The 20,523-nt window shown below is 52.4% G+C and overlaps 2 protein-coding genes across 7 annotated transcripts in view; one reads left to right on the forward strand and one right to left on the reverse strand.

Annotated features, from left to right (window-relative positions):
* The window catches only part of RALGPS1 (Ral GEF with PH domain and SH3 binding motif 1), a 281,611-nt gene that overhangs the window by 156,259 nt on the left and 104,829 nt on the right, over positions 1-20,523 (forward strand). The window lies entirely within an intron of this gene.
* On the reverse strand, positions 863-20,292 carry ANGPTL2 (angiopoietin like 2). The gene is made up of 4 exons (XM_065879181.1): positions 19,472-20,292; positions 5,704-5,897; positions 3,843-4,113; positions 863-1,587 (listed from the first exon to the last, which is right to left on the reverse strand). The coding sequence occupies exons 1-4, from the start codon at positions 20,286-20,288 to the stop codon at positions 1,388-1,390; spliced, it is 1,482 nt and encodes a 493-aa protein (XP_065735253.1). The 5' UTR covers positions 20,289-20,292; the 3' UTR covers positions 863-1,387.

The following is a 20,523-nucleotide window of genomic DNA, read 5'->3' on the forward strand; positions in this document are numbered from 1 at the left end:
GGTCTCATCTTCTTGTTCATCCCTTGCTCCCTGCTTGGCAAGAGTCCCGGTAGTACCGAGCCTGATGCTCCGTGGCTAACAGGACTAAGAAAGCCGCCCCACTGTGATGTGCTGACCCAGGGCTCCGTGGCCCCTGGTTATTCAGTAACTCACGACGAGTGGCTAGTTCTCATTTTTGTGGTGCTTGATCTCCGGGGAAGTGTAGTTTGGAGATGAGATGTGGACACTAGTTGGCCTGAGAGCATGGGACCTTTGGTATGTAGCCATTTGGGGCCCCAAACGATTGGATGATGACTTCTCTTCAATCGAATATCTGCTGGCAAGGTAGGTTATTATTTCTGTGAAGGTTAAGATGACAGGGAGGCTAAACTGTGACTGGAAAATATGAGACTACAAATACCATTGTCCTTGTGGCCGAAAGTTAGCTTTTGGGCCTGACTTTCCCTTTCCTGACCACGTGGAGTCCATGCTTTCCTACTCAGAGGCTAAGGAATGTTGCCTGGAAAGAAAGCACAGGGGTACAGAAAAGGTGAGGAGTAAGTAGGCAAGGAGTAGAGAAGAGCAGAAAAGGTGCCTGGAACACAAGTGGCCGGGGACTGGAGCATGGAAGGCACTTAATTGAATGGCATTGAATACATGGATAGGTGGGTGGATGGGTGGGCGGTGAAAAGTCCTGAGAATGAGGAGAAGTACAGAAATAAAGAGGGATGGGGGTTTTGAAATTGGGTTATGTGCCAAGGGGGATCTTAAGCAAGGAAGTTGAGAACCCCTATGTGAGAGAATAGTACTGTAGACAGTCCTGGAAGAATCCAGGCCTGTGAACGCCAAGGATTGTTCTTTGAATGAGAGCTACACAGTCTGTGATCTGCCCTTAGACTCAAGTAATACAACATGAATGAACTGCTCTTCTCCTAAGAGCAGAGCTGTTGTTTACAGCCTCAGCATCTGAGAATTGAATATACATGTATTTAGGTATATAAGGCAAACCTATATATGTATCTAGATATATGCCACGTGTATATATCTAAATGCATATATACATGGTATACACATAAGTGCACAAGGTCGGCTCACACACGTGTATATTATGAAGGTGTTTTGCAGTTGTGTTTTTATTGCTGGGGCTTAATTTATTTAAGGAAAGACTTGTCTGCCGTCCTGTCCTGTCTGGAAACACGAGGGGCTGTCCGATGTGGAGAAGAGTAGTAGCAACAGAGAATACCGCTTGGATTCAGTTGTATTGTCTGCCACAGTGACTTGGGAAATCATAGTCCAGCATCGCAGTCCTCCCAGTCCTGAGGTGAACTGGAAGGAGGCACTCTCTGGGCTGGGCCAGCACAGCCGGGGAGGCTCCTGGCAGCCACGAGGGGTCAGGAGGGGGGCCAGCCTAGTGGAAGGTGTTGGGGTTCGGCCGGATCATCATCACCACCTTCTTGAGAGAGTAGGAGCCTCCTCGGAACTCAGCCCAGTAGACTCCATCCTGATAGCGGCTCCGGTAGTGGCCCCCGCGGTACCAGACCCCGTTGAGGTTGGAGTGGGCACAGGCATTATACCACCAGCCGCCCTTCTGGTAGTGGGCACAGTTGCCTACAGGAGAGAAAGAGCGAGAAGGTCTCAGGGAGGAGGTTCTACCCGTGTCCACCGTCTGCTCGGGGGGCTTCCGAGGGACCCCCTGCGGAGGCATTTGGACCAAGGGTGCCTGAGAGGGGACGGGGCCTCAGACCTGCCTGCTGACTAACGAGCTCTGTGATCTTGGGCAGGCAACCTAACCTTGTTGAGCCACTGAACTCTCATGGTAAAATAAGGTTGAGCGTGCTGCCCCTGCACAGTACGGGACCTGTGTGGGACCCGAAGGAGGCCACGGATTAGCCCAGGGCTCGCTGCAGAGCAGGCACCAGGGAGGAAAACAGAAATGACCTGAGGTGGGCGGGTAGAGGGCCAGTTTTTCTTAGGAATGTTTTTTAAGAGCTGAAGCTATTAGATCAAGAGTCTTTATAGAATGACAAAGGAAGTGTTTAAGATGAAATGTTCCTCTTTTCCTCCCAAGCCTGTATTCCAGCCAAAAACAATTTTTTTTTTCCACAAAAGCAAGATCTTTTCATAAAGTTTCTGGCACTATCATATCATGCTGGATTTTGCTGCCAAGGACAAGCAGTTCGGAACAACAGTCGGAACAACAGTAAAAGTGTGGGCAAGGTACAAGCGGGCGTGCAGGGGCATCGCCCTTACCAGGAGGGAGGGGTAAGACATTGTCAGGCCCAGGGATAGACCCCACTCAGGGGAAGGGCTGCCTGGTCAAGTTTGTGGGTTTGGGGGCCCGATGGGGCGGGCAGCTCTGCTCCGGGAGAGGCCTTGGGGCGAGGTGAGGAGGGAACAGGCCGGCTGAGGCAGAAAGCCGAGAGGAGACTCAGCCCCAGGCACCCCCCAGAGCCCCAGCAGCCCACGTTTTCCCAGAGTTTTTCTCTGGCCCCTCTGGGCCATGACCCGAGGCCACGAGGTCCAAGTGGCAGCATCAGATTTGGAGGGCAGAACCCTCGGCGCGCCACAGCCAGCCTCCCATCAGCCAGTGGACGCTCCGCCTGAGCTTGCCTCTCATGCCTCCAGGGCCAGGGAGCTCACTGCCTCACGTCCACTGACCCTGCTGCTGGACAGGCCTGACAGTTGGGGTCGCAGAACAGTCTGCTCCCTGCTCCCCATAACGGCCCTCAAGAAATGCTGTAACCAGCCTCTCTGTCCCCAGAGTCTGACAGTTCTGATGAGGGTCATCTTCCTGCCCTGCTCTTCCGGAAGCCTCGGCAGCCCCGGCCTCAGACGACACACTGCCTCCTCGGGGCCCCTGCAGCAGGGTCAGTTCTGCACTGCTGACCCTAGGTAGAGGTGTCGGTGACCTGGAGTGGGGATCCGTCCTCAGGATGTAGGCAGCCGGGCTTGCCAAGGAAGTGCAGGTGGTTCCTGGTGGGACAGTCCTCAAAGGGGAGGCTGTGGCCTTTAGAGTGGGACCTATCGGGGAGCTGGGGCAGGAGGAGGCTGGCTTTGCCCATGAAAACAGCCTTGGCCTGGAGGCGGGCTTGGCTCCCCAGGGACCAGCCAGCGAGGGCCCAGGGGCCCTCATCTCAAGGAATTGAGGTGTGGAGCCTTGAGATGAATGTGGGGGGTTGATGTCTGGACTCAGGGTTGGACTGTGTGTGTTCCTTACAGTTTTTTGTTTTTTCCCTTGTTTTTTTGTTTAATAAAGACCTGGACTTGAGGCATGTAATCTTGGACAGGTCGTTTCATCTCTCATACCTGGTTTCCTCTCATAGCTTCCCATAGCACTGCATTGTCAGTACACACTAGAGACTGCACCCACTCAGAGCCTGACTCCGCCAAGTCCCAGACAGAGCACTTCAGGTACATTCTCACCTTCTCACCACCCCGCTACGTAGGTATGTCCTTATTTCCAGATGTGGAAACGGGCCCAGAGAGGGCACAGGCATGTAGGAGGTGGGGCAGCATTGTTAGCCAGGGTGTAACATGGGGACATGTCGCCGTGACACCCAGTGCCTCAGGCAGGGGGTGATGCAGTGCACAGCCCAGTACAATGTCCAGCTTGGCCTAGAGTGGCCCTCAGATATGTAATTTGTGCACCTCTTTACCTTCCCCTTTTTGTAAATGCCACGGTGACCCAGCCTTGCGAAGGGGATCTGTGGGCAGAGGGCAAAGGAGTGGGCCTTCAGGGGATGGGGGCAGGGTTGGGCAGCTGGGCCCTGGGATCTTCCTGTTCTCAGGCCTGGGAGTCAGTCTCGGCTTTGACTGACCTCTTTCCCCTGCCCTGCACCTGGGTGTGACTCCCCCGGTCCTACCTGTGTAGACATCATGGTCTCTGTCCAGGGTGGTGAACTGCTTGCCATTGTGCCAGGTAAAGGAGTCACCGGCGTTGCCATGGTAGCGCCCCAACCGCAGCTTATAATACTCGCTCTCAGGCTCCAGGCGGAAGCTGGCATATTCTGCAAAGACCTTGCGGCCAGACCAGTCTTCCATGGTCACCAGCAATTTGTAGTTGCCTTGGTTCGTCAGCCAGTAAATGTTCTCCAGGCCCAGCCAGTACTCGCCGTCGATGTTCCCAAACCCTTGCTGGGGAAAACGTGGGCAAGCATTAGTGAGGAATATGTAGTGCACTCAGCCAGCAGGGCCCGGCTGTCAGCTGCTCAGCGCCAGACAGAGAGGCCTGGAAACAGGCAGAGCAGAAGGCAGGCCTGCATTTAATTCCCCACTCCCCCAACCTGGCTGTCACTTGATGAGTCACTTTGCCTGTCTGAGCCTCAGTCATGCAACACTCAAGACTATTTAGAGAGTGCCTGTTTCATGCTAGTCATCGTGTGAACGTGGGAGACGCTATGTTACCTTCCCTGCAGGGTTGCTCTAAGGACACACGTAATATGGTAAATTAAGAGCCTAGCACACAGTAGGCATGCAACATGAGTTCCTTGGACAATTCCCTTACCTTCTCTGAGCTTCTGTTCCCTTCTCTGGGAAGGGGCTGTGTGTGAGGGTCCCATGTAAACTAATGCACAGGTGTGAGCTGTGACAAAGGCATGCTACATCCACCTGAACACCCTCCTAGGTCTAGAATCCAGGGGATTTGTTATAGTTTTTCCAAGTATTTTTGGGTGTCATCAGCCGAGTGGTGGCCACTTGAAGTCTTGAAAAATAGGTGGATTCATTAATGATAATAATAGCTAGTATTTAGTTAGTACTTACGGTATATTGGCACTGTTGGCAAAACTTTCCGTAGGTCATTTTATTAACCCTCATGCCAACTCTGTGAACTAGGTACTATCATTATCCTCCCTAGAGTGGGTGGACTGAGGCCTGGGGAGGCCCAGTGTCCCAGAGTGCCTGAGGGCGAGGTGGGTTGGAGGGCAAGCAGGACAGGACCGGGGCATGGCAAAGCCACGTGTGGGTGTCGTGGTCCAGGGAGTTTGTCGGCTCTGCAGGTGTCAGAGGCCTAGGCTGTATTTACTGCTCTCCCCCTTCCTGACTGTGCCACCTTTTCATCTGTAAACTGGGTCCAGACCAGTCTCTTCCTCCTGGGGTTGATGTGAGAGCAAAGGAGGTAATGAACGGAAGCACCCAGCACTGCGCCTGGCGTGTGGCAGGTGTCAGTGAACTCAGCTGCCCTCGCGTCCTCGGTACCACTTCTTTGTTCAGAGGAGCGAGATGGGTGTTGGGTGGGTGGAGCCCTTGCAGCCTTTCCTTCTACAAGGAAGAGCATTCAACTTCCCAGGAATTGGGAGCCCAGAGGATGAGCCCTGGAATTAGGACCCAAGTATTCCCACAGTTCCCCAAAACGGGCTATGTGGGAGATTTTCCCGGGGCTTGGGAGCCTTAGGACTTGCCCCTTCTGGGCTGTGAGGACAGGTCTTCCCCTTGAGAGCCCCAGCTGGGACCAAGGTGCTCCCCACACCTGGCTGGGGTGAGGGGCTACTGCACCCCAGCATTTCGAAATTCCCACCCCATTCGTGGGGCTTTTGTGGTCTGAACCCCTGTCTCTGTCCTGCCACAGTTGCTAGTGGGGCAGCGAAGGAGCGGCTGGTCCCCCCCACCCTGGTGAGTTTGCAGAAATGGCCCTGTCAGTGTCCTCCTCCCTTGGGCCACACAGGCCCTGACAGGCAGCAGGCACCTCCTTCCGAGGGCCCTGGCACTCAGGTGGGCAGTCCTCACCTTGTACGTCTCCCAGTTTCGGAAGAAGTTGACCGAGCCGTCCAGGCGCCTCTGGATGACGGTCCAGCCCCCGGGGTCATGCCTCTGGTCGCACCACACCTGCATGAGGCGGTTGGTGTTCTCTGGCTTCACCAGGTAGATGGAGCTGGTGTCATGACCATCCTCCAGGGCCTGCAGGCAGTCTCTCCACGGGCCTGGGGACACAGGTGTGCGGCCGTCACAGACCTCCCTGCTGCCTGGCCGCCGAGCCACGTCCTCCCCTCCCCTCACCCCTGGCTGCGACCCGCGCGGCACGGCCTCGGGCAGGACTCTAGCTCGAAGCCACAGACCTGCAGGGTGAGGGGCCTGATTTGGGTAGCCCAGGGCTAGGGGTCTGGGCGCACTTTCACCCCTGACTCCCCTGTGGTGTGATTTGGCCGAGCTTCCTTACCTCTCCAAGCTCTCGGTTTCCCCAGTTTGTAGAAGGGAGATCATGTTTACCTCATTGGGGCTGTAAGGATTGCTTGGATCATTTGTGTGCAGTTCCTGGAGTGATTTTTTCTTTTAAGTTGGTTATATTGGCAAAAAGAGATGTAAGCCTGCTGAGAGACAGCAGTGTCCGTCAGCACCGAGCGGGCTCTGCCCGGTCAGTGAGCCGGGCTCGCTGCCCCTCCCAGCACGGCTGACTCCACGCCCGCGACGGTGCTTGGTGACAGTCGTTGCAGTTTTTAGTAAGTGAACTTCCATGGGGGTCACAGGGGCCCAAACAATGCCCAGAATCTGTAGCCAGAGGTTTCGGGATATTTCTGGGATTCAGATGCTGGCCTCCAAAGACCTTTAGCGGGGACCAAATTTCTGTTCAGCTCCATCTGTATTTTCCAAAGGAGGCTCACCGAGGGCCAGGTGCTCAGAGCCCATGTTTTGAGGTCCATGCGCTCAAAGGATGGTGTCTAGGGCACCTTCCAATCCATGGCTCTCTTTTGAAACTGAGACGAGAGGGGTTCTGTGATCTGTGGCTTCCCCGAGTTTGGGCAGCCCAGTCAGAAGGGATGGTGTCACTACCGTAGGTCTCTCAACACCCCTCCCCCACTTCCCCTGGTGGTTTCCTGTGTTTGGACATTGGTCACATCAGCAAGAGGGTACAAACCTGAGTCACCAAGGGCCAAATAAGCTGGCTTCTTCCTTATTGATCTGAGAAAACTTTCAAAGTTTTCCAAGACCTAGCCATTGAACTGTGTATTTTACAATAAATAAAATCACCACACATAGCTTCAGCTTCTCTTCAAAACAATCCTAAACTGAGAATGGTTAAGACCAAACGTCCTAAGAAAATTCCATCTTATTCTATTAATGTGTATGTTTATTCAACAACTGTTTATTGAGTTCCAGCCCCAGCAAGTCCTGTGCCGGGCAGTGGAAGCCTAGGGCAGGCGGGGGCTGCTCCCATGTCCAGCGAGGGGGGAGCTGACTTCACCAGCTTTCTCTCAGCCTGAGTTCCTGTGGAATCCTGTCCTTCCTGTGCGTGGGGGAGGGCGGAAAGGGCAGGCATCAGGGACGGGTGCATTTAGCTTTTCCTGTGTAGGTCAGACTTCTCACATTCCCCCCTAGCTGTGATCGGGCTGGATTAGTCCACACCTGATGGTTAAACAGGACAAGTTTGGGTTTGGTCTTTGTTGGACACCTCAAGCTGGCTTCTCCTGAGGCCTAACAGATGGGCGTGAGCATCCCCACCTGGAACCTGACGGCAGGGCGGGGGCGTCTCGCTCACCCCTCTGTCCCCAGCACTCAACAGCACTGAGAGGGAAGGTGGGCATGGGTGCCCACCGCTGACAGCTAACTGGGGCTCCCCCTTCATCCTCCAGCCATTACCTGCTGGCCAGCCCTCCTTCCCCCAAGGGATGGCCAGGGCCCCAAGCGCCCGCCTGGTAGCAGACGTGGCGCAAGCAGCTGCTTCCTTCTTTGCCTTGTGCCTCTTCCGTCCTGGGAAGCGGAGGCCAGACTCCAGAACGAACATTCATGAAGGAGAGAAAGATTTTGGTTGTGTTCAGCCCGTGGCCCCGGGGACCAAAGCAGAGAATGGGAGTCTGTCTCCGGCAGCTGGAGCAGAGCACAGAGCGGGCGTGGGAGGCCTCCCAGCTCGATACCAAGTCAGAAGCACAGGAGAGGCCATTCGATGCGGAAGCTGGTGACAGAAGGTCCGGCAGAAGCCTGCAGAATAACACCCAACTGAAAACGAGCAGCCAGGCCTCTTCCTGCAGAGCTGCCGTGGGGCTCCATGGATTCTCAGGCTGAAAGGCTGGCTTTGAAGGCGGCGCCGCATGGGGAGAAGCTTCGAGGACGCCAGGAGGGTAGCCGGTCAGCTTCACGGCTCCCATCCTACGCTACCTGTGTGGGTTCCCTGAGTGGTTCCAGCTTTACCTTTGACATTTCTACAAAGGGCTGTTTTTAAAAGGCAAGTATTTTTAAATATTTTGGAGCCAACCAATCCCTTTAAGAGTTTGGGGGAAGAAGCTCCAGACCCTCTAACTAGAAAGATGCACAGACATACAATTTTGCTTATAATCAGAAGGTAAATGGACTTCCAAACCCCAGATTATGAAACCCTGCCTCTGAGAGAGGCTTGACTGGAACGGTAGTAACAATAAAATATTTCTACTAGCCAACACGTGTTGGGCGTTTACTACGTGCCCCATCCATGCATTTATACCCGAGATCTTCCTGACACACCTGCCAGGTAGCTAGTAGTCTCCCCACTCTACAGATGAGGAACCTGGAGCGTGGGGACGTTGGGTGACACTCCCTCCCGGTAGGGGCAGGTACGGTATCTGAACCCAGTGGTCGTCCAGAGCCCACGCTCGAAAGCCCTCATCCTTTTCCTCAACCGGAGTGGACTCCAGGATAGGGGTCCAGGCTGACTTCTCTCCGTGTCCCTACAACTAGTCTTAATCGTTGCCGGTCAGCCAGGTTAAGAAAAATAAGAATGTATACTTCTTCTCTGTCAAGGTGTTATGCCTTTTTAAATCTTTGATTTGTTTTTCTTCTATGCTTACCTTTTGGTGTCCTTTGCCCATTTTACAACGATTTCGACTAGTTTACAACTATTTTAGTGTTTCTTATGATGGAGAATCTTTCCTTTCCTTTTTTTAAAAGGCAAATCTAGCAGTTCTTTCCTTGAAGGCTTTTTAGGTGTGACATGCTTTCTAGAATCATGGAGTAAGTGCAAAATAGTGTAGACATGTGTAGTATTTTCTGCTGTTACTAAAAAATAATCTCCATACATCTACATCCTTCACTTCACATGACACTGAGGACTTTCCATCAAGGATGTTTCCAGACAGTTATCTCTCAGATACCCTTGCAGAGCTCTAGAAGATCTCCAGCATTCAAACATGTTCCCTTTTCTTATTAAAGGCACTAGTGGCAAAGGTCAGAAAATTAAATGATGGATGAAAATCAGTCAGAAAAATACTTGGTGTTTTTCACAAGTTGGCAGCAGTAAAATGATAAAGCAGCAGAAAACGGCAGCAGTAAGATTATCACGCGGCTCCATTAAAACGGCTGAGTCAAAACATCCTCCTCTGATGAGAAATCTGTACCTGTTACGTATACACAACGTCATTGTTGCGGGGTCGGCCGAGGTGTCAGACATTGACTCAAGAATCTGTGCAAGAAGCGTTTGTGTGCTGGGGGCAGGACCCCGAACTTGGAATCAGGAGCCCTTAGCTCAAAGCTTGGTGGCCGCATCTCCTCACAGTGTGACTTTGGGCAGGCCCTTACTAAGCCTCCATCTCTTCTGTAAACAGACGGAAAGAGCCCTACCTGTTCTGAGGGTCTCCTGAACACAGCACCCCTCACGAGGCTGACCAGGGCAGGTGCCAGAGAGGGTTCTTTTTTTCTTTCCTTTGATAGATGAAAGCTGGTAGTTTTGAAGCTGTCCACTCCCCGCCATCCCCTAGCCCCAAACAAGCGACTGTATTTGCTTTCGGATTTCCAAGACTAAGTATAAGATTATTTACTGATGGATGTTTTCCATAAAGGCATATTGTGGAAGTCAGAACTTCAGCAGAGAGGGCCACAAAGACTAATGGGAATGAAGAATGGAAACCTTTTTTTTTTGTCAGTGAGGCTGCATCTTCTGTGGAGCAGTGCGGAGTACCCGGCAGTGTTTCGCTTGGCGCTCCTTCTGAAAGGGTAGCCCTGCCCGGAGCACCGGGCCAGCACTAACTCAGCGGCACCAAGGCTGTGAGTGCAGGGAGCGTCCCGACCTCATCTCTGCGAAGAATATATTTACACTGTCAGCGGAGCTGCAGCCAGAACGTTCCACGTGAAGGAAAGCGCAGCTGCCATGGCCGAGCCGAGTCTGTGTGGTTCCCTAGAGGAGCAGCACAGGCTGTGGAAGGCACACAGGCCCTGCAGTCAGGAGGCCTTGGGGAGAAGGGACATCGGCAGTGGGAACACAGAGTTTACAGATCTTGGGCCCCCAGACCCCAATGTCTGGTGAGCGTCGGAGGCGATCGGGTTTGGGGGCCTAAGTCCCCTCCCTGCTCCCTTCCTCCTCACTGGGGTTCCTGACAGAGGAATCTGGCACACAGGGTCCCTCACCTCCCGGGAAGCCAGAAGCCACTTACTGCTGGCTGCTCTGGGGCTCAATACCCTCAGTGTAGGGCCTGCTGGTAAAGCCAAGTTGGAGCCCGCAGCCAGCCCAGACCTACAGGTAACTTCCTAGTTCCAGTGTCCTCCCTGTGGGTCTGAGGCAGACCACTTTCGGCCTGATGCCCACCCAAGCCCCAGTGGAGAAATGGGCTCACCAACTGCATCAATTTTCAGTGCAGTCACCCCTCCACTAGGGAAGTGCGGCCCCATGAATATCTGACCAGGCCTGTTGGCCGCGGCCAGGAGCTGAGAAGTGGGTAGACATCGGGCCTGTGTGGGCCAGAGCGATGCCTCTTCTCCCTGCTGCGCCTGAGCCATGGGGAGAGGGGCAGAGTCCTTCCCGGCCGTCAGCTGGGCTAGACCACGCAGCCGGCCAGCAGCCTGACAGGCCTCTCTACCCCCTAAGCCCACGTCTCCAGACTTGACCACCTGAGGCCACACAGAGGACCCTGTGGCCTGCGGGAGAGGTTCTGGGGTGTTTAGTCCGTATGTGGGCACTGCAGAGAGGCTTCTGTGATGTCACCAGGAAGCACTGCTCTTATGTGAGAACCGTGTGCTGCTTCCTGTTCTCATGGATGGTCTGCCTCTAACAAGTCTTTTGGCCACTCCCTGAACCAGTTTTCTAACAGGAGAAATGACTAGTTGTGTTGAAATTGGATTTTCTGACCCAAATGAATAATCTGAGCACCAGGGCACATGTCCACTGCTTAGGTGTGAGTCCCACCCCGGCCAGCACGAGGACCTGCCAGGCGTCCCGGGTGAGGCAGGACAGCCAAAACCCAGTGTGGGGGGCAAGGAGCAATCACGTGTGCTGCTCGAGTCTCATGCATCCAGACAGCTGGGGAAATCATATTTTGGTTGTGAACATGTATATTCTATGTCACTCACCACTTTTCAGTGAACCAGAGCACAAAACAATAACCTAACACAGGAACAGACGGTCCATTCCCAAAGCCATCTCAGTCAAGTTCCTGCAGCGCCCCAGCAGTGACATTCTAAGTATCGTTTCTGGTCCTTCTGGGGAGAGTCCAGACGCTCATGCCTGCTGTTCAGGCCCTCTAAGTCCTCGGACAACGAGCATACTGCCTGGGGCTGACAAGCTTTTCAGGAGTTTATGAAAAGTATTTGAGGCCTAAAAAAATTTGTTAGCTAAAAAATATGAAAAGAAAACTGCAAAGTCAAAATTTGTAAGTATATAATTAAATTTCTACAAAGTGTAACATTTTGTCGAATTCATTAATTGTTCAATTTAGTCTTCATAAAAAATGTTATTACTTTTGAAAACAATTTGTAGGTTACACTTTTCTCACTTCACAAGAATTCCTGAACACGCCTGATGTTTGCCGAGAAGCCAGAGCCGGCCATAAATTGTGCTGCACTTAGCCAAGTAATTTCAAACACAAACTTACTAAAGATCCTTTCAAAAATTTGACAGTAAAAGTTATGGTAGATGTGCGAGGTGGGTGTATTTCAACGCACTTGGTACATCCTGAGGCATCCCCAAGTAAGAGCCCCTTGGGCCCACGAAGAGCTTGCAGGGGTCCTGTTTCTGCCTGTTTGACCTCAGGATAAACAGATGTTACAGTATTGGTTCCCAGAGAACACTTTCAAAAGCACTGTGCCCACTCCTGGGTTTCCACCAGTACCCTTGGGCAGGGGGAGAGACAGAGACTTTAAAGCGATTTTAAAAAGAAAAGAGGTCAGACTGGGAGGGGCTCTGGGGGGGCTCCCTGGGTGCAGAGGTGAGCAGTTCCCTAGGGCTCCCTGGACTGGTGGGGTGAAGCCCTGGGCTCCCCGGTCGTAGTGATGGGACTGAGTGGAGCTGGTCTGCGGGCACGTGATGGAGGAGCTCACCAGACCCACGACTGCGCCCCGCAGATCGCGGACGGGGCGGTCATTCCTATGGTTGGCCAGCCCGTTCACCCTTCTCAAGAAAGGGAATCAGCTTATGGGCTCGTTCTGAGAGAACCTGTGTTGGCTTTCATTGATCACCTCTAACTTTTCCAAATGCTCACACATCCCTCTTCATAATCTTTTCTATAATTTCACTGGGGTTTGACCACATGCCAACTGGTATGCAATTTCTAGTATGTCATCCTTTTTCTCTTTCTGAACACAGGACGTTTGCCCAGCACCAGGCCTGATCTTCATGATTTCTTGATGATAGTGGCAGTGGTTGTGAGAGCACATCTGCCTGCCCTCAGCCCTCCTCGTCCCCTCCTCCCAGGAAACCTGCCTCAACCCCAGAAGAGCTACTCAATCCTTCTCAGGGTTCCCATAGGGCCTTACATATCTATCTTTACTGGAATATAGTAAGAGTGATGACTGCCTCGGATCCAGAGCCTTTCACATGCCAGGTGCTTTACACAATTTTATTTCAGCCTCACAAGCCCCTGGGCAGAGTGATCACACGGCTGGGAAGCAGAGGACGTGGGGTTAGAACTGGCTCTGCCTCCCACGCCCTGGTTCTTTCCACTGTACTGTGCTGTGGCTGTCACATGTATTGGGATTGTGGGGGTCTGTCTCCCCACCAGGCTGTGGGCTTCTCCGGGGCAGAAGCCTTCTCGGGGCAGTGACCATGGGTTGACCCTCCCAGTCTAGTGCCAAGAGTCACCTGGCGCCTCCCGTGCCTTCCTCCGTCTCCCGTCTTCCCACCACCGTGAGCTGCGTTCCCTTTGTCATCTTCATTCTGTTCTTTCCAGTTTGAGAATCAATAATAATAAGTCCATCTGGAAACAGGGATTCCCACAACAAAGGATAATTAGCATCCAGACCAAACCTTGAGAAAGGAAACCTGTTACCCGGGGAAGCCCGGACAGTCTGTAGCAGAAAGCCTGCACGTTATTCCCGGGGTAGGCCCAGATGGTTGGATTTTCTGTTCTTTTCGATGGCACTCTAACACACCACCTAAGATATCTCAGCATTTGGAAATTTTTAAAAAACTGTTATATTTGTCACTTAAGCTTAAAACTTTCCTAGTGAAATTTCTCTCTGTATGTATAGTAATTTTAACTTAAATTATTTAAAAAATCCATGAAGGGAAAATCATTTATTCATTTGAAGAAATGACATAAAAGCACTCCAGGCCCTACAGCTCCACTGGCTCCGCTCGAGATGCAGGGCCAGGATCCAATATGCCCTTCGTCCAGAGTCATCTCAGGGGCAGCTGAAGTGCTGCAGAGGTGGAAGGGGCTGTCTCAGTGTTCCCGGGGCAGTCTCTGTGGCCTCCCTCCCTCCTTGCTGCTGACTGAGGTCACTGAGAAGTGGGCTGTGTTACTTTTACAATAGTACGTGACGCACTGCGCCTGACAGACCTGGCAACCTTGTCTTAGACACTGCAGTAGGATGCTCACTTAATGCTGCTTGCTTTATCATTTTTTCTGGGGGAGTATCTCAGGGTTATGATACAGTTCACAGCATCAATTCACCACAGCAGTCCATTCGTGTGACCAGTGAGCTGGCCACAGAGGCCCGAGCGCCAGGATTTTCTAGATTACGTTCATTTTGCCAAATTGTTGGGATTTCCAGGCCGCGGGATGCCAGCTCACCACTCGTAACAATAACAAGCTGGTGGTTTATCTCCCGGGGCTGTAAATAGCCTGAGCATTTAGCCGAATGTCCTCCCTGCAAAGTCCCTGAGTAATAGAGGGAGAGCTGCTGCACTCCAGAGCACCCAGGAGGAGAGAAGAGAAAGCAAAGCCAGGAGGAAGATGCCCCAAGTCGAGCTCAAGGGGCTTTTGTTTAGGAAGGAGCTAGCAAAGAATGTTCTTTGAAATATCACTTGATTATGTAGTTTGTAATGAGTTTGGAAGTCTTATTTTGTTCAACAATAACATTCTAGAAACGTGACAGCAGAGCACAGTGAAAACAGCACAGGCTCTGGAGGCAAGAGAGCCAGATTGGGTTTTCCCCACAGGCCCTGTGACTGTAAAGGCCGAGTGCTTGGTGGCTGTAGTCACCCTCACCGTCCTCACAATGCCCTTCTCCAACCCTCCGCCGGGCCTCAGGCGCATGTGGGACCAGCAGGGCTCACCTGGACAGGCCATCGCTTGACCTCCAGAAGGAATGGAAGCCACGCGTGATCTATCTCGTTCTCTATTTTAGACCACAGTCTAATGTACATATTCCCTACCTCATAATGGGAAATAAAATATAAGGGAAGAAATCCATCTAGGAAAACAATCTTCTTAAAGTTGCCTGTGCCTCCCTGGCCATGGACCGTCTGTTGTGAGGGATGGGTGGTTTCTGTGTGTTATCTGTGAAGCAGCGTGGTTGACACCTAATGTGGCCCCAAGAGCAGATCATAGCTACTGATTTTTATATATTTAGGGTTAACATATTTAAAGAAATCAGGACTTCAGACTTAGCTATACATTAAAATGCTGAGTTGGGATTCCCTGGTGGCTCAGTGGTTGAGAGTCCACCTGCCGATGCAGGGGACACGGGTCCATGCCCCGGTCTGGGAAGATCCCACATGCCGCAGAGCGGCTGGGCCTGTGAGCCATGGCCACTGAGCCTGCGCGTCCGGAGTCTGTGCTCTGCAATGGGAGAGGCCCGCGTACCGGAAAAAAAAAAATGCTGAGTAGAAGTAATTCCAGACAATTTGTCCATATATGATACAAATGAAATATCAGATTTATCGGGAGCTTCGGTTGGGTCCATTTACTGGAAGTCAGGTGCACGTTACGTTTTCTGTGGGAGAGCTCTGTTGTTTTAGAAACTCCGTAGTATGAGGCTAACTTAATTCTATTTTCTTTATCTTATTTTCACAGTAATGATGTCTTTGTTATCAGAACCTTAAGAGTTCTAATAACAAACCTAACAAATCTACCAGATCTTTTACAAGGAGCTGCCTGGAACCTGGTACATGAAATAGTGATGGAGAGTCAGGTCCCAGGCAGCTGGCACCTGGGGTCAAGTCAAGCATTTATAGAGTGATTTTTACACCAGTTGCCCCCTAGCCTTTCCATGGGAATGTGTAGTATCCCAGAGTGGCTAAGACACCCTTGGGTTTGAGCCTTGGCTGAGCCACTTACTTGCTGTGTAATCTTAGCTAAGTCACTTAACCTCTCTGAACCTTAATATCCTGGAAGTTACAAGTCCAGGGACCAGTGTTGGCTCTGTCACTGACAGACTCTGGGACAAGAAGGCTATGCCAGGGGATCCGAGAGGCCTCTAACAAGCTCTAATATTTTATGATTTTATGGTCCCCTCTTTATCCACTGAGAAAACAAACTGAGCTGATTATGTTTTTCTCAGGAGAGAAAACAGCTAGAAATGTCTACTCCTTTTGGTTTCTAAAGATTCATTTCAGACAAGGCCTCACTGTGGCAGCTGGTGGTCACACTGCCTTTTCTTCTCTGGTCAGTCCCTAGGATGGCGCCGTGGCAGGAGGGCTGGCATGTGCACGGCGGTGCCTGGGCTGCGCTGAGGAGTAGTGTCCTGGGCCTCCCAGAGCCACCTTGAGAGCAGGCTCTAGCCGAGGCTCCGTGCTGTCCTCTCCTTGGCCTCTTAGAAAGTGACCCCTGCAGCCTTCCTCTTTAGCAGACCTGATTGACGTGCATGCACAGGGCACCCAGGTGGAGGAGGAGGTTGGGGACGTGTAAGCGTGAGGAAGAATGGACAGGAGGAGGGAGGGCGGCAGCCACGGGACCCCCCAGGGGAGAGGGCCACAGGCGGGGCCATTTGGCCCAGGCCTTATCACAAGCATCACCCTAATGGAAATGCCCTTAGGTCTGGCCAGACCTGAGAGAGACAGGACAAAACCCAAGTGAGACGCCAGGGAAGCCGGGAGCTGCCTGGGCCTCCGTCACTCAGGCTCTCAGAGGCCTGGGCCTGGCCTGGGGCCAGCCTGTTACTGTCTGGCTGGGAACAAGCTGGTGAGCGCAGCTTCAGATAAGGGGCATGGATCCCTCAGTCCCCTGGGGAAGGGCGTGTTGCAGGCTGAGCGGCCCGGACAATGAGGAAAAGAGTAGGTGGCTCTGAGGTTGCGGAATGAAAGATTTAGGAGCTGCCAAGGCTTGAGTGCAGAGGTGTTTAATTGCAGAAGTGTCTCTGGCTGAGCGATGTCCCCAGAGCAAAGAATCTGTTGGGCCAGAGCACAGAGGAAGGTTTTGTCTTCCAAGACCAGAACCTGCCCCCTAAGTTCTCAGAACAGGCCTGATAAGAGCTCTCTGCCGATTGGCTGAGAGTGACCATCTGCCTTTTCCTCCTGTCCTGGTCCAACACCAGGAAAGGGCAGGGCCTCCCAGCCTCTCTCCAGGCTCTGCCCGCCCCTTCAGCTTCTGTAGCCAGGTGCTCAGTCTCGGCAGGGAATGCCTCATGTGGGGAGTGCAGTGGTCAGATGAGTCACAAGGAATCAGTTACTGACAATCAGTACCAACATTTGGGAAGGCTTTGCTTAAAAAAAAAAAAAAAAAAGGTAAATTATTATGCATTCAGATTACCTCTGTAATAAAATCACTGCCATTCCCTCCATGCAGGTGTGCTTCCTTAAGTGGGAGAGAAAGGGGTTGGTTGCACGCAGGAGCCTTGGAATGCAGACAGTCCAGGCTGAATTATGCACGTGAAGAAGCAGGAGAGCCAAACGACTTGAGGTGCCAGGATTAGGGCCACGCCCCTGGGTCTTTGCATGGACTCATCTCCACTGGGGACCCACTAGTAACTCAATTGCCCAACTCCCAAGTCCACCTGGTAAACTCTTAACAGATCCTTCACTCTTACGTCCCCACCTCCGTCCAACTTGTCCCTTCTACTGCAGGCAGACTCAGTCATGCCACCTTAATAGATGTAGTGCCTGTAGGCGGGCACTTAGCACCCCGTGGTGTTACCATAGTGACTGCACAGCCCATGATTTTCACTGCATTCCTGATTTCAGGTACTTTGTTATGTTGGTCCCATAAGTTCTCACACCATTCTGGAAGTTTTGGCTTTGACAGGTGTTCTCTCTCAGAGAAATCCTTTGTCAGACCTGATGTGCTGATTTTAGGGTCTAGAACTGGTGGGCACTGGATAGGTCCCAGTGCATTCATGAATCTGCCGTCTCCCCCAGACTAAGTTCCTGGAGGTTAGGACTGTCGTTTTCACAAGCCCCCAAGTCCAGCACTGTGATTGGCAAAGAGTAGGGGCTCAGCTATTGTTGGCTGCCCCACATGATGTATATCACATGCCTGATTGCATTGAGTTTCCACGGCAGCCCTGTGATGGTATGACTCTTCTCCCCATTTTATAGAGGAAAAATTAAGGCTCAGAAGAGCTAAATAACTTTCTTATGAGCGAACAGCTAATAAGAGGTAGAGCCTGGGTGCAAACTTAGGTCTTTATTCCTACACTATGTATCCACCAGCTTAGTTCAAGCTCAGGAATGTCCTGGAATTGTTGAGTCAGAAACCAGAGATGCTTAAGCAAGAGGAGATCTATTGCCTAACTATTGAGGTCAGCCTGCCTCATGTCAGAATTATATCATTCAGCTGAGCCTTCATTTGGTGCCATGGGCACGTTTTACCCTCTGGGTGTTCTATCAGGATGTATTAGCACACTCTGCCCTCTCTTTTGGAACTCCCTGTTTAAAATAGACATGTGTACAGATGAACCAGTCATCAGCTGTAGAAAGCGAGAGCTAAAAATGGTCTGTTTTTTACATTTCAATCTCCTGTTTCAAGATGAAGAGACCAAGACCAAAGGAAACTCATAGCTACCATGTATTGAAACTTACCATGGGCCCAGAACTGTGCTAACCACATGTTGTGCAGTATTTCATTTAATCCTCAGGTAGGCACTATTTTAATCCATCCTCTATTAATAGGTGGGGAAACTGAGGCTCTGAGGGGCTCTGAGGGGCAAAGTGACTTGCCTAATGTCCCAGAGCTAATCAGTGGGGGAATCAGAATTTGAACCCAGGTCAGTCTGCTCCAGAGCACAAGTCCTCAACCTGCACACCCAGTAGAGGGCTTGGCTGCGAGGAAAGATGCTCTGCCCTGCACCTGGCTACCCCCACAGACCTGCAAACAGCGCCGCCCTTGTCTTTTGCGTGGGCCACCCTCGTGCACTCAGGTTCAGCCTTCTCTGGAATTAGCAAGAAACTGCTCTTCCCAGTACTGGTGTTTATTTTCAGAAGTGTGAAATAAATGTAAAACAGGATATTTTCAGTAAAAATATCTCTGACTTGAAGCAGATACATGGTTACTTTTTTGCAAAGACGAACGTAGTCCTCATACGACAGCCCATTTGTAAGGCACACAAGGTCCTGGTTGAATGAGAGACTGAGCTTCAGGGGGCTGGGCTCATGCTCCCCCCGGAGTGAGGATTCCCAGAGTCCTCGGGCACAGAGGAGTCAGCCCCAGCTTTAAAGTGAAAAGGCCTGAATTCAGACTCAGCCTGAGGATCCTAAGCCTGTGAGCAAGTCACTCATCCTCTCAGTTAACCTTCCATAAGGAGCTGCAGGGGTTAATGATGTAATCATATACGTGAAAGCGCCCGGCGCCAGTATCTGGGTCAAGCTTCAAAACCTACCAGCAGCCCCATTCCTCCCGCATGATAATATTTTGAGAATTACCATATTTATTTAAGATGAAACATGTATTTAAGAGTGTATGGAATCATCACTGAAAATTCTAGATGCATCCGACGCTAGGAAATGTGTGGGCTTTAGAAAGTACTCCTTCCTCCCCCGCAGCCCCTCCCTACAGTGTGTTCATCATACTTCTGCTGTGATAACACTTTCTTTTCCTCTGGTCTGTTGTTTCTTCCGTGAGCATTTACTAAATGCCAGTTCTGTGCCAGGCACAGTACGAGAGCTTGCAGGAGAGACATCCTACCTGCCAACACAGAGCACCTCTCGCAGAGCCCAGAAGACTCAGGCCTGGGTTTTTTCCTATCAGAAGCCAGAAAACACTTGTTGTCTTCTGAGATTTCCCTGTCTCCTGGTTCTACCTTGGAGCATCCACCTGAGGAATATCCCTCTCTCACCCCACCGGCTCCTGCGGCTTGGCCCAAGGGACCGCTGGGGGATTGATCGCGCAAGCCTTTGGCCCGGCTTCAACTTGCCGCGGCTCTTCCCCTACTTGTGGTCACAGCCAAGGGAAGCCTGGTGCCCGGCCCTGAGGCCCAGATGTTGCAGGTTCCCGGAAGGACTTACCCGACGGCTTGTCTGTGGAGGATGGGAGGCTGGTGAGGGTGGGCATGGTGGGCAGAGGGGGCGGCAGCACCTTCAGGTTCTGGTCGCTCTGGATCTCGTTGGTGGAGATCTGGTTGATGATGCGGTTGTAGGGGGGCGGCTGGTAGACACGGGGCGGGGCGGCGGGGGGCGGCTGGGGCACGGGCCGGGCGGCGGGCACCCGCTGGCAGTGCTCCTCCAGCTGCGCGATGATCTCTGACTGGTTGTGGGCCAGCGTGGCCAGGTGCTGGTACTTGTGCTCCAGGTCCTTGTACTTGCTGGCCAGCTGCAGCATGTCAGCCGTCTGGTTGAGGATCCTGTTCTCCAGCTGGGAGAGCTCGAGCGCATTGTCCCGCTTGCGGATGATCTCGTGCAGGAGCTGCATGTAGAGCTGCGTGACCCGCGAGTTCATGTTGCGGCTTTCCTTGCGCAGCAGCTTCACCTCGCTCACGATGCCGCCGTCCACCTCCACGAGCTGCTGCAGCGTCTCGATCTGCCGCTTCTGCTTGAGCAGCTCGTTGTTGAGCAGCTCCAGCTCCTGCTTGTGCACCCGGTTCTCCAGGAGCACCTCGGGCTCCTTGGAGTTGACGCAGATGGCGCCCGTAACCCGCTGCTGGGGAACGATGAAGGTGTAGGTGCACTTGTCCGAGGACTCGCCGGCCCGCTTGTACCTGTTCAGGTAGATGAACTCGCTGGGCGAGCCCTCCTCTGTGCCCTCAAAGCCCTCCTTCTGGCCCACAGCCGCTCCCAGGGCAGCCAGCAGTCCCAGCCACCAGCACGTCACGCACAGCGGCCTCATGGTCCTTGCAAAGTGGGGGTTCTTCTTTGAGAGCAGAGACTATGAAACCCTGAAAGTAAACAGAAGGGGAGACTCAGTAAGGGTTCTGTCACTGCCAGCGGCCTGTGCCATAAGTGAGCTCAGCCTTCTCATCGGGCAGATGTTTCCAAAAACACAGCTTCAGGAAGCAGCCCTTCCGGGAGCCACAGAAGGAGACAGGCAGGCCCGGCAGAGGTAGGAAGGAAACAGGAGGGGA

This window comes from Phocoena phocoena, chromosome 6, assembly GCF_963924675.1.
Source record: "Phocoena phocoena chromosome 6, mPhoPho1.1, whole genome shotgun sequence".
Taxonomy (NCBI): Eukaryota; Metazoa; Chordata; class Mammalia; order Artiodactyla; family Phocoenidae; genus Phocoena; species Phocoena phocoena.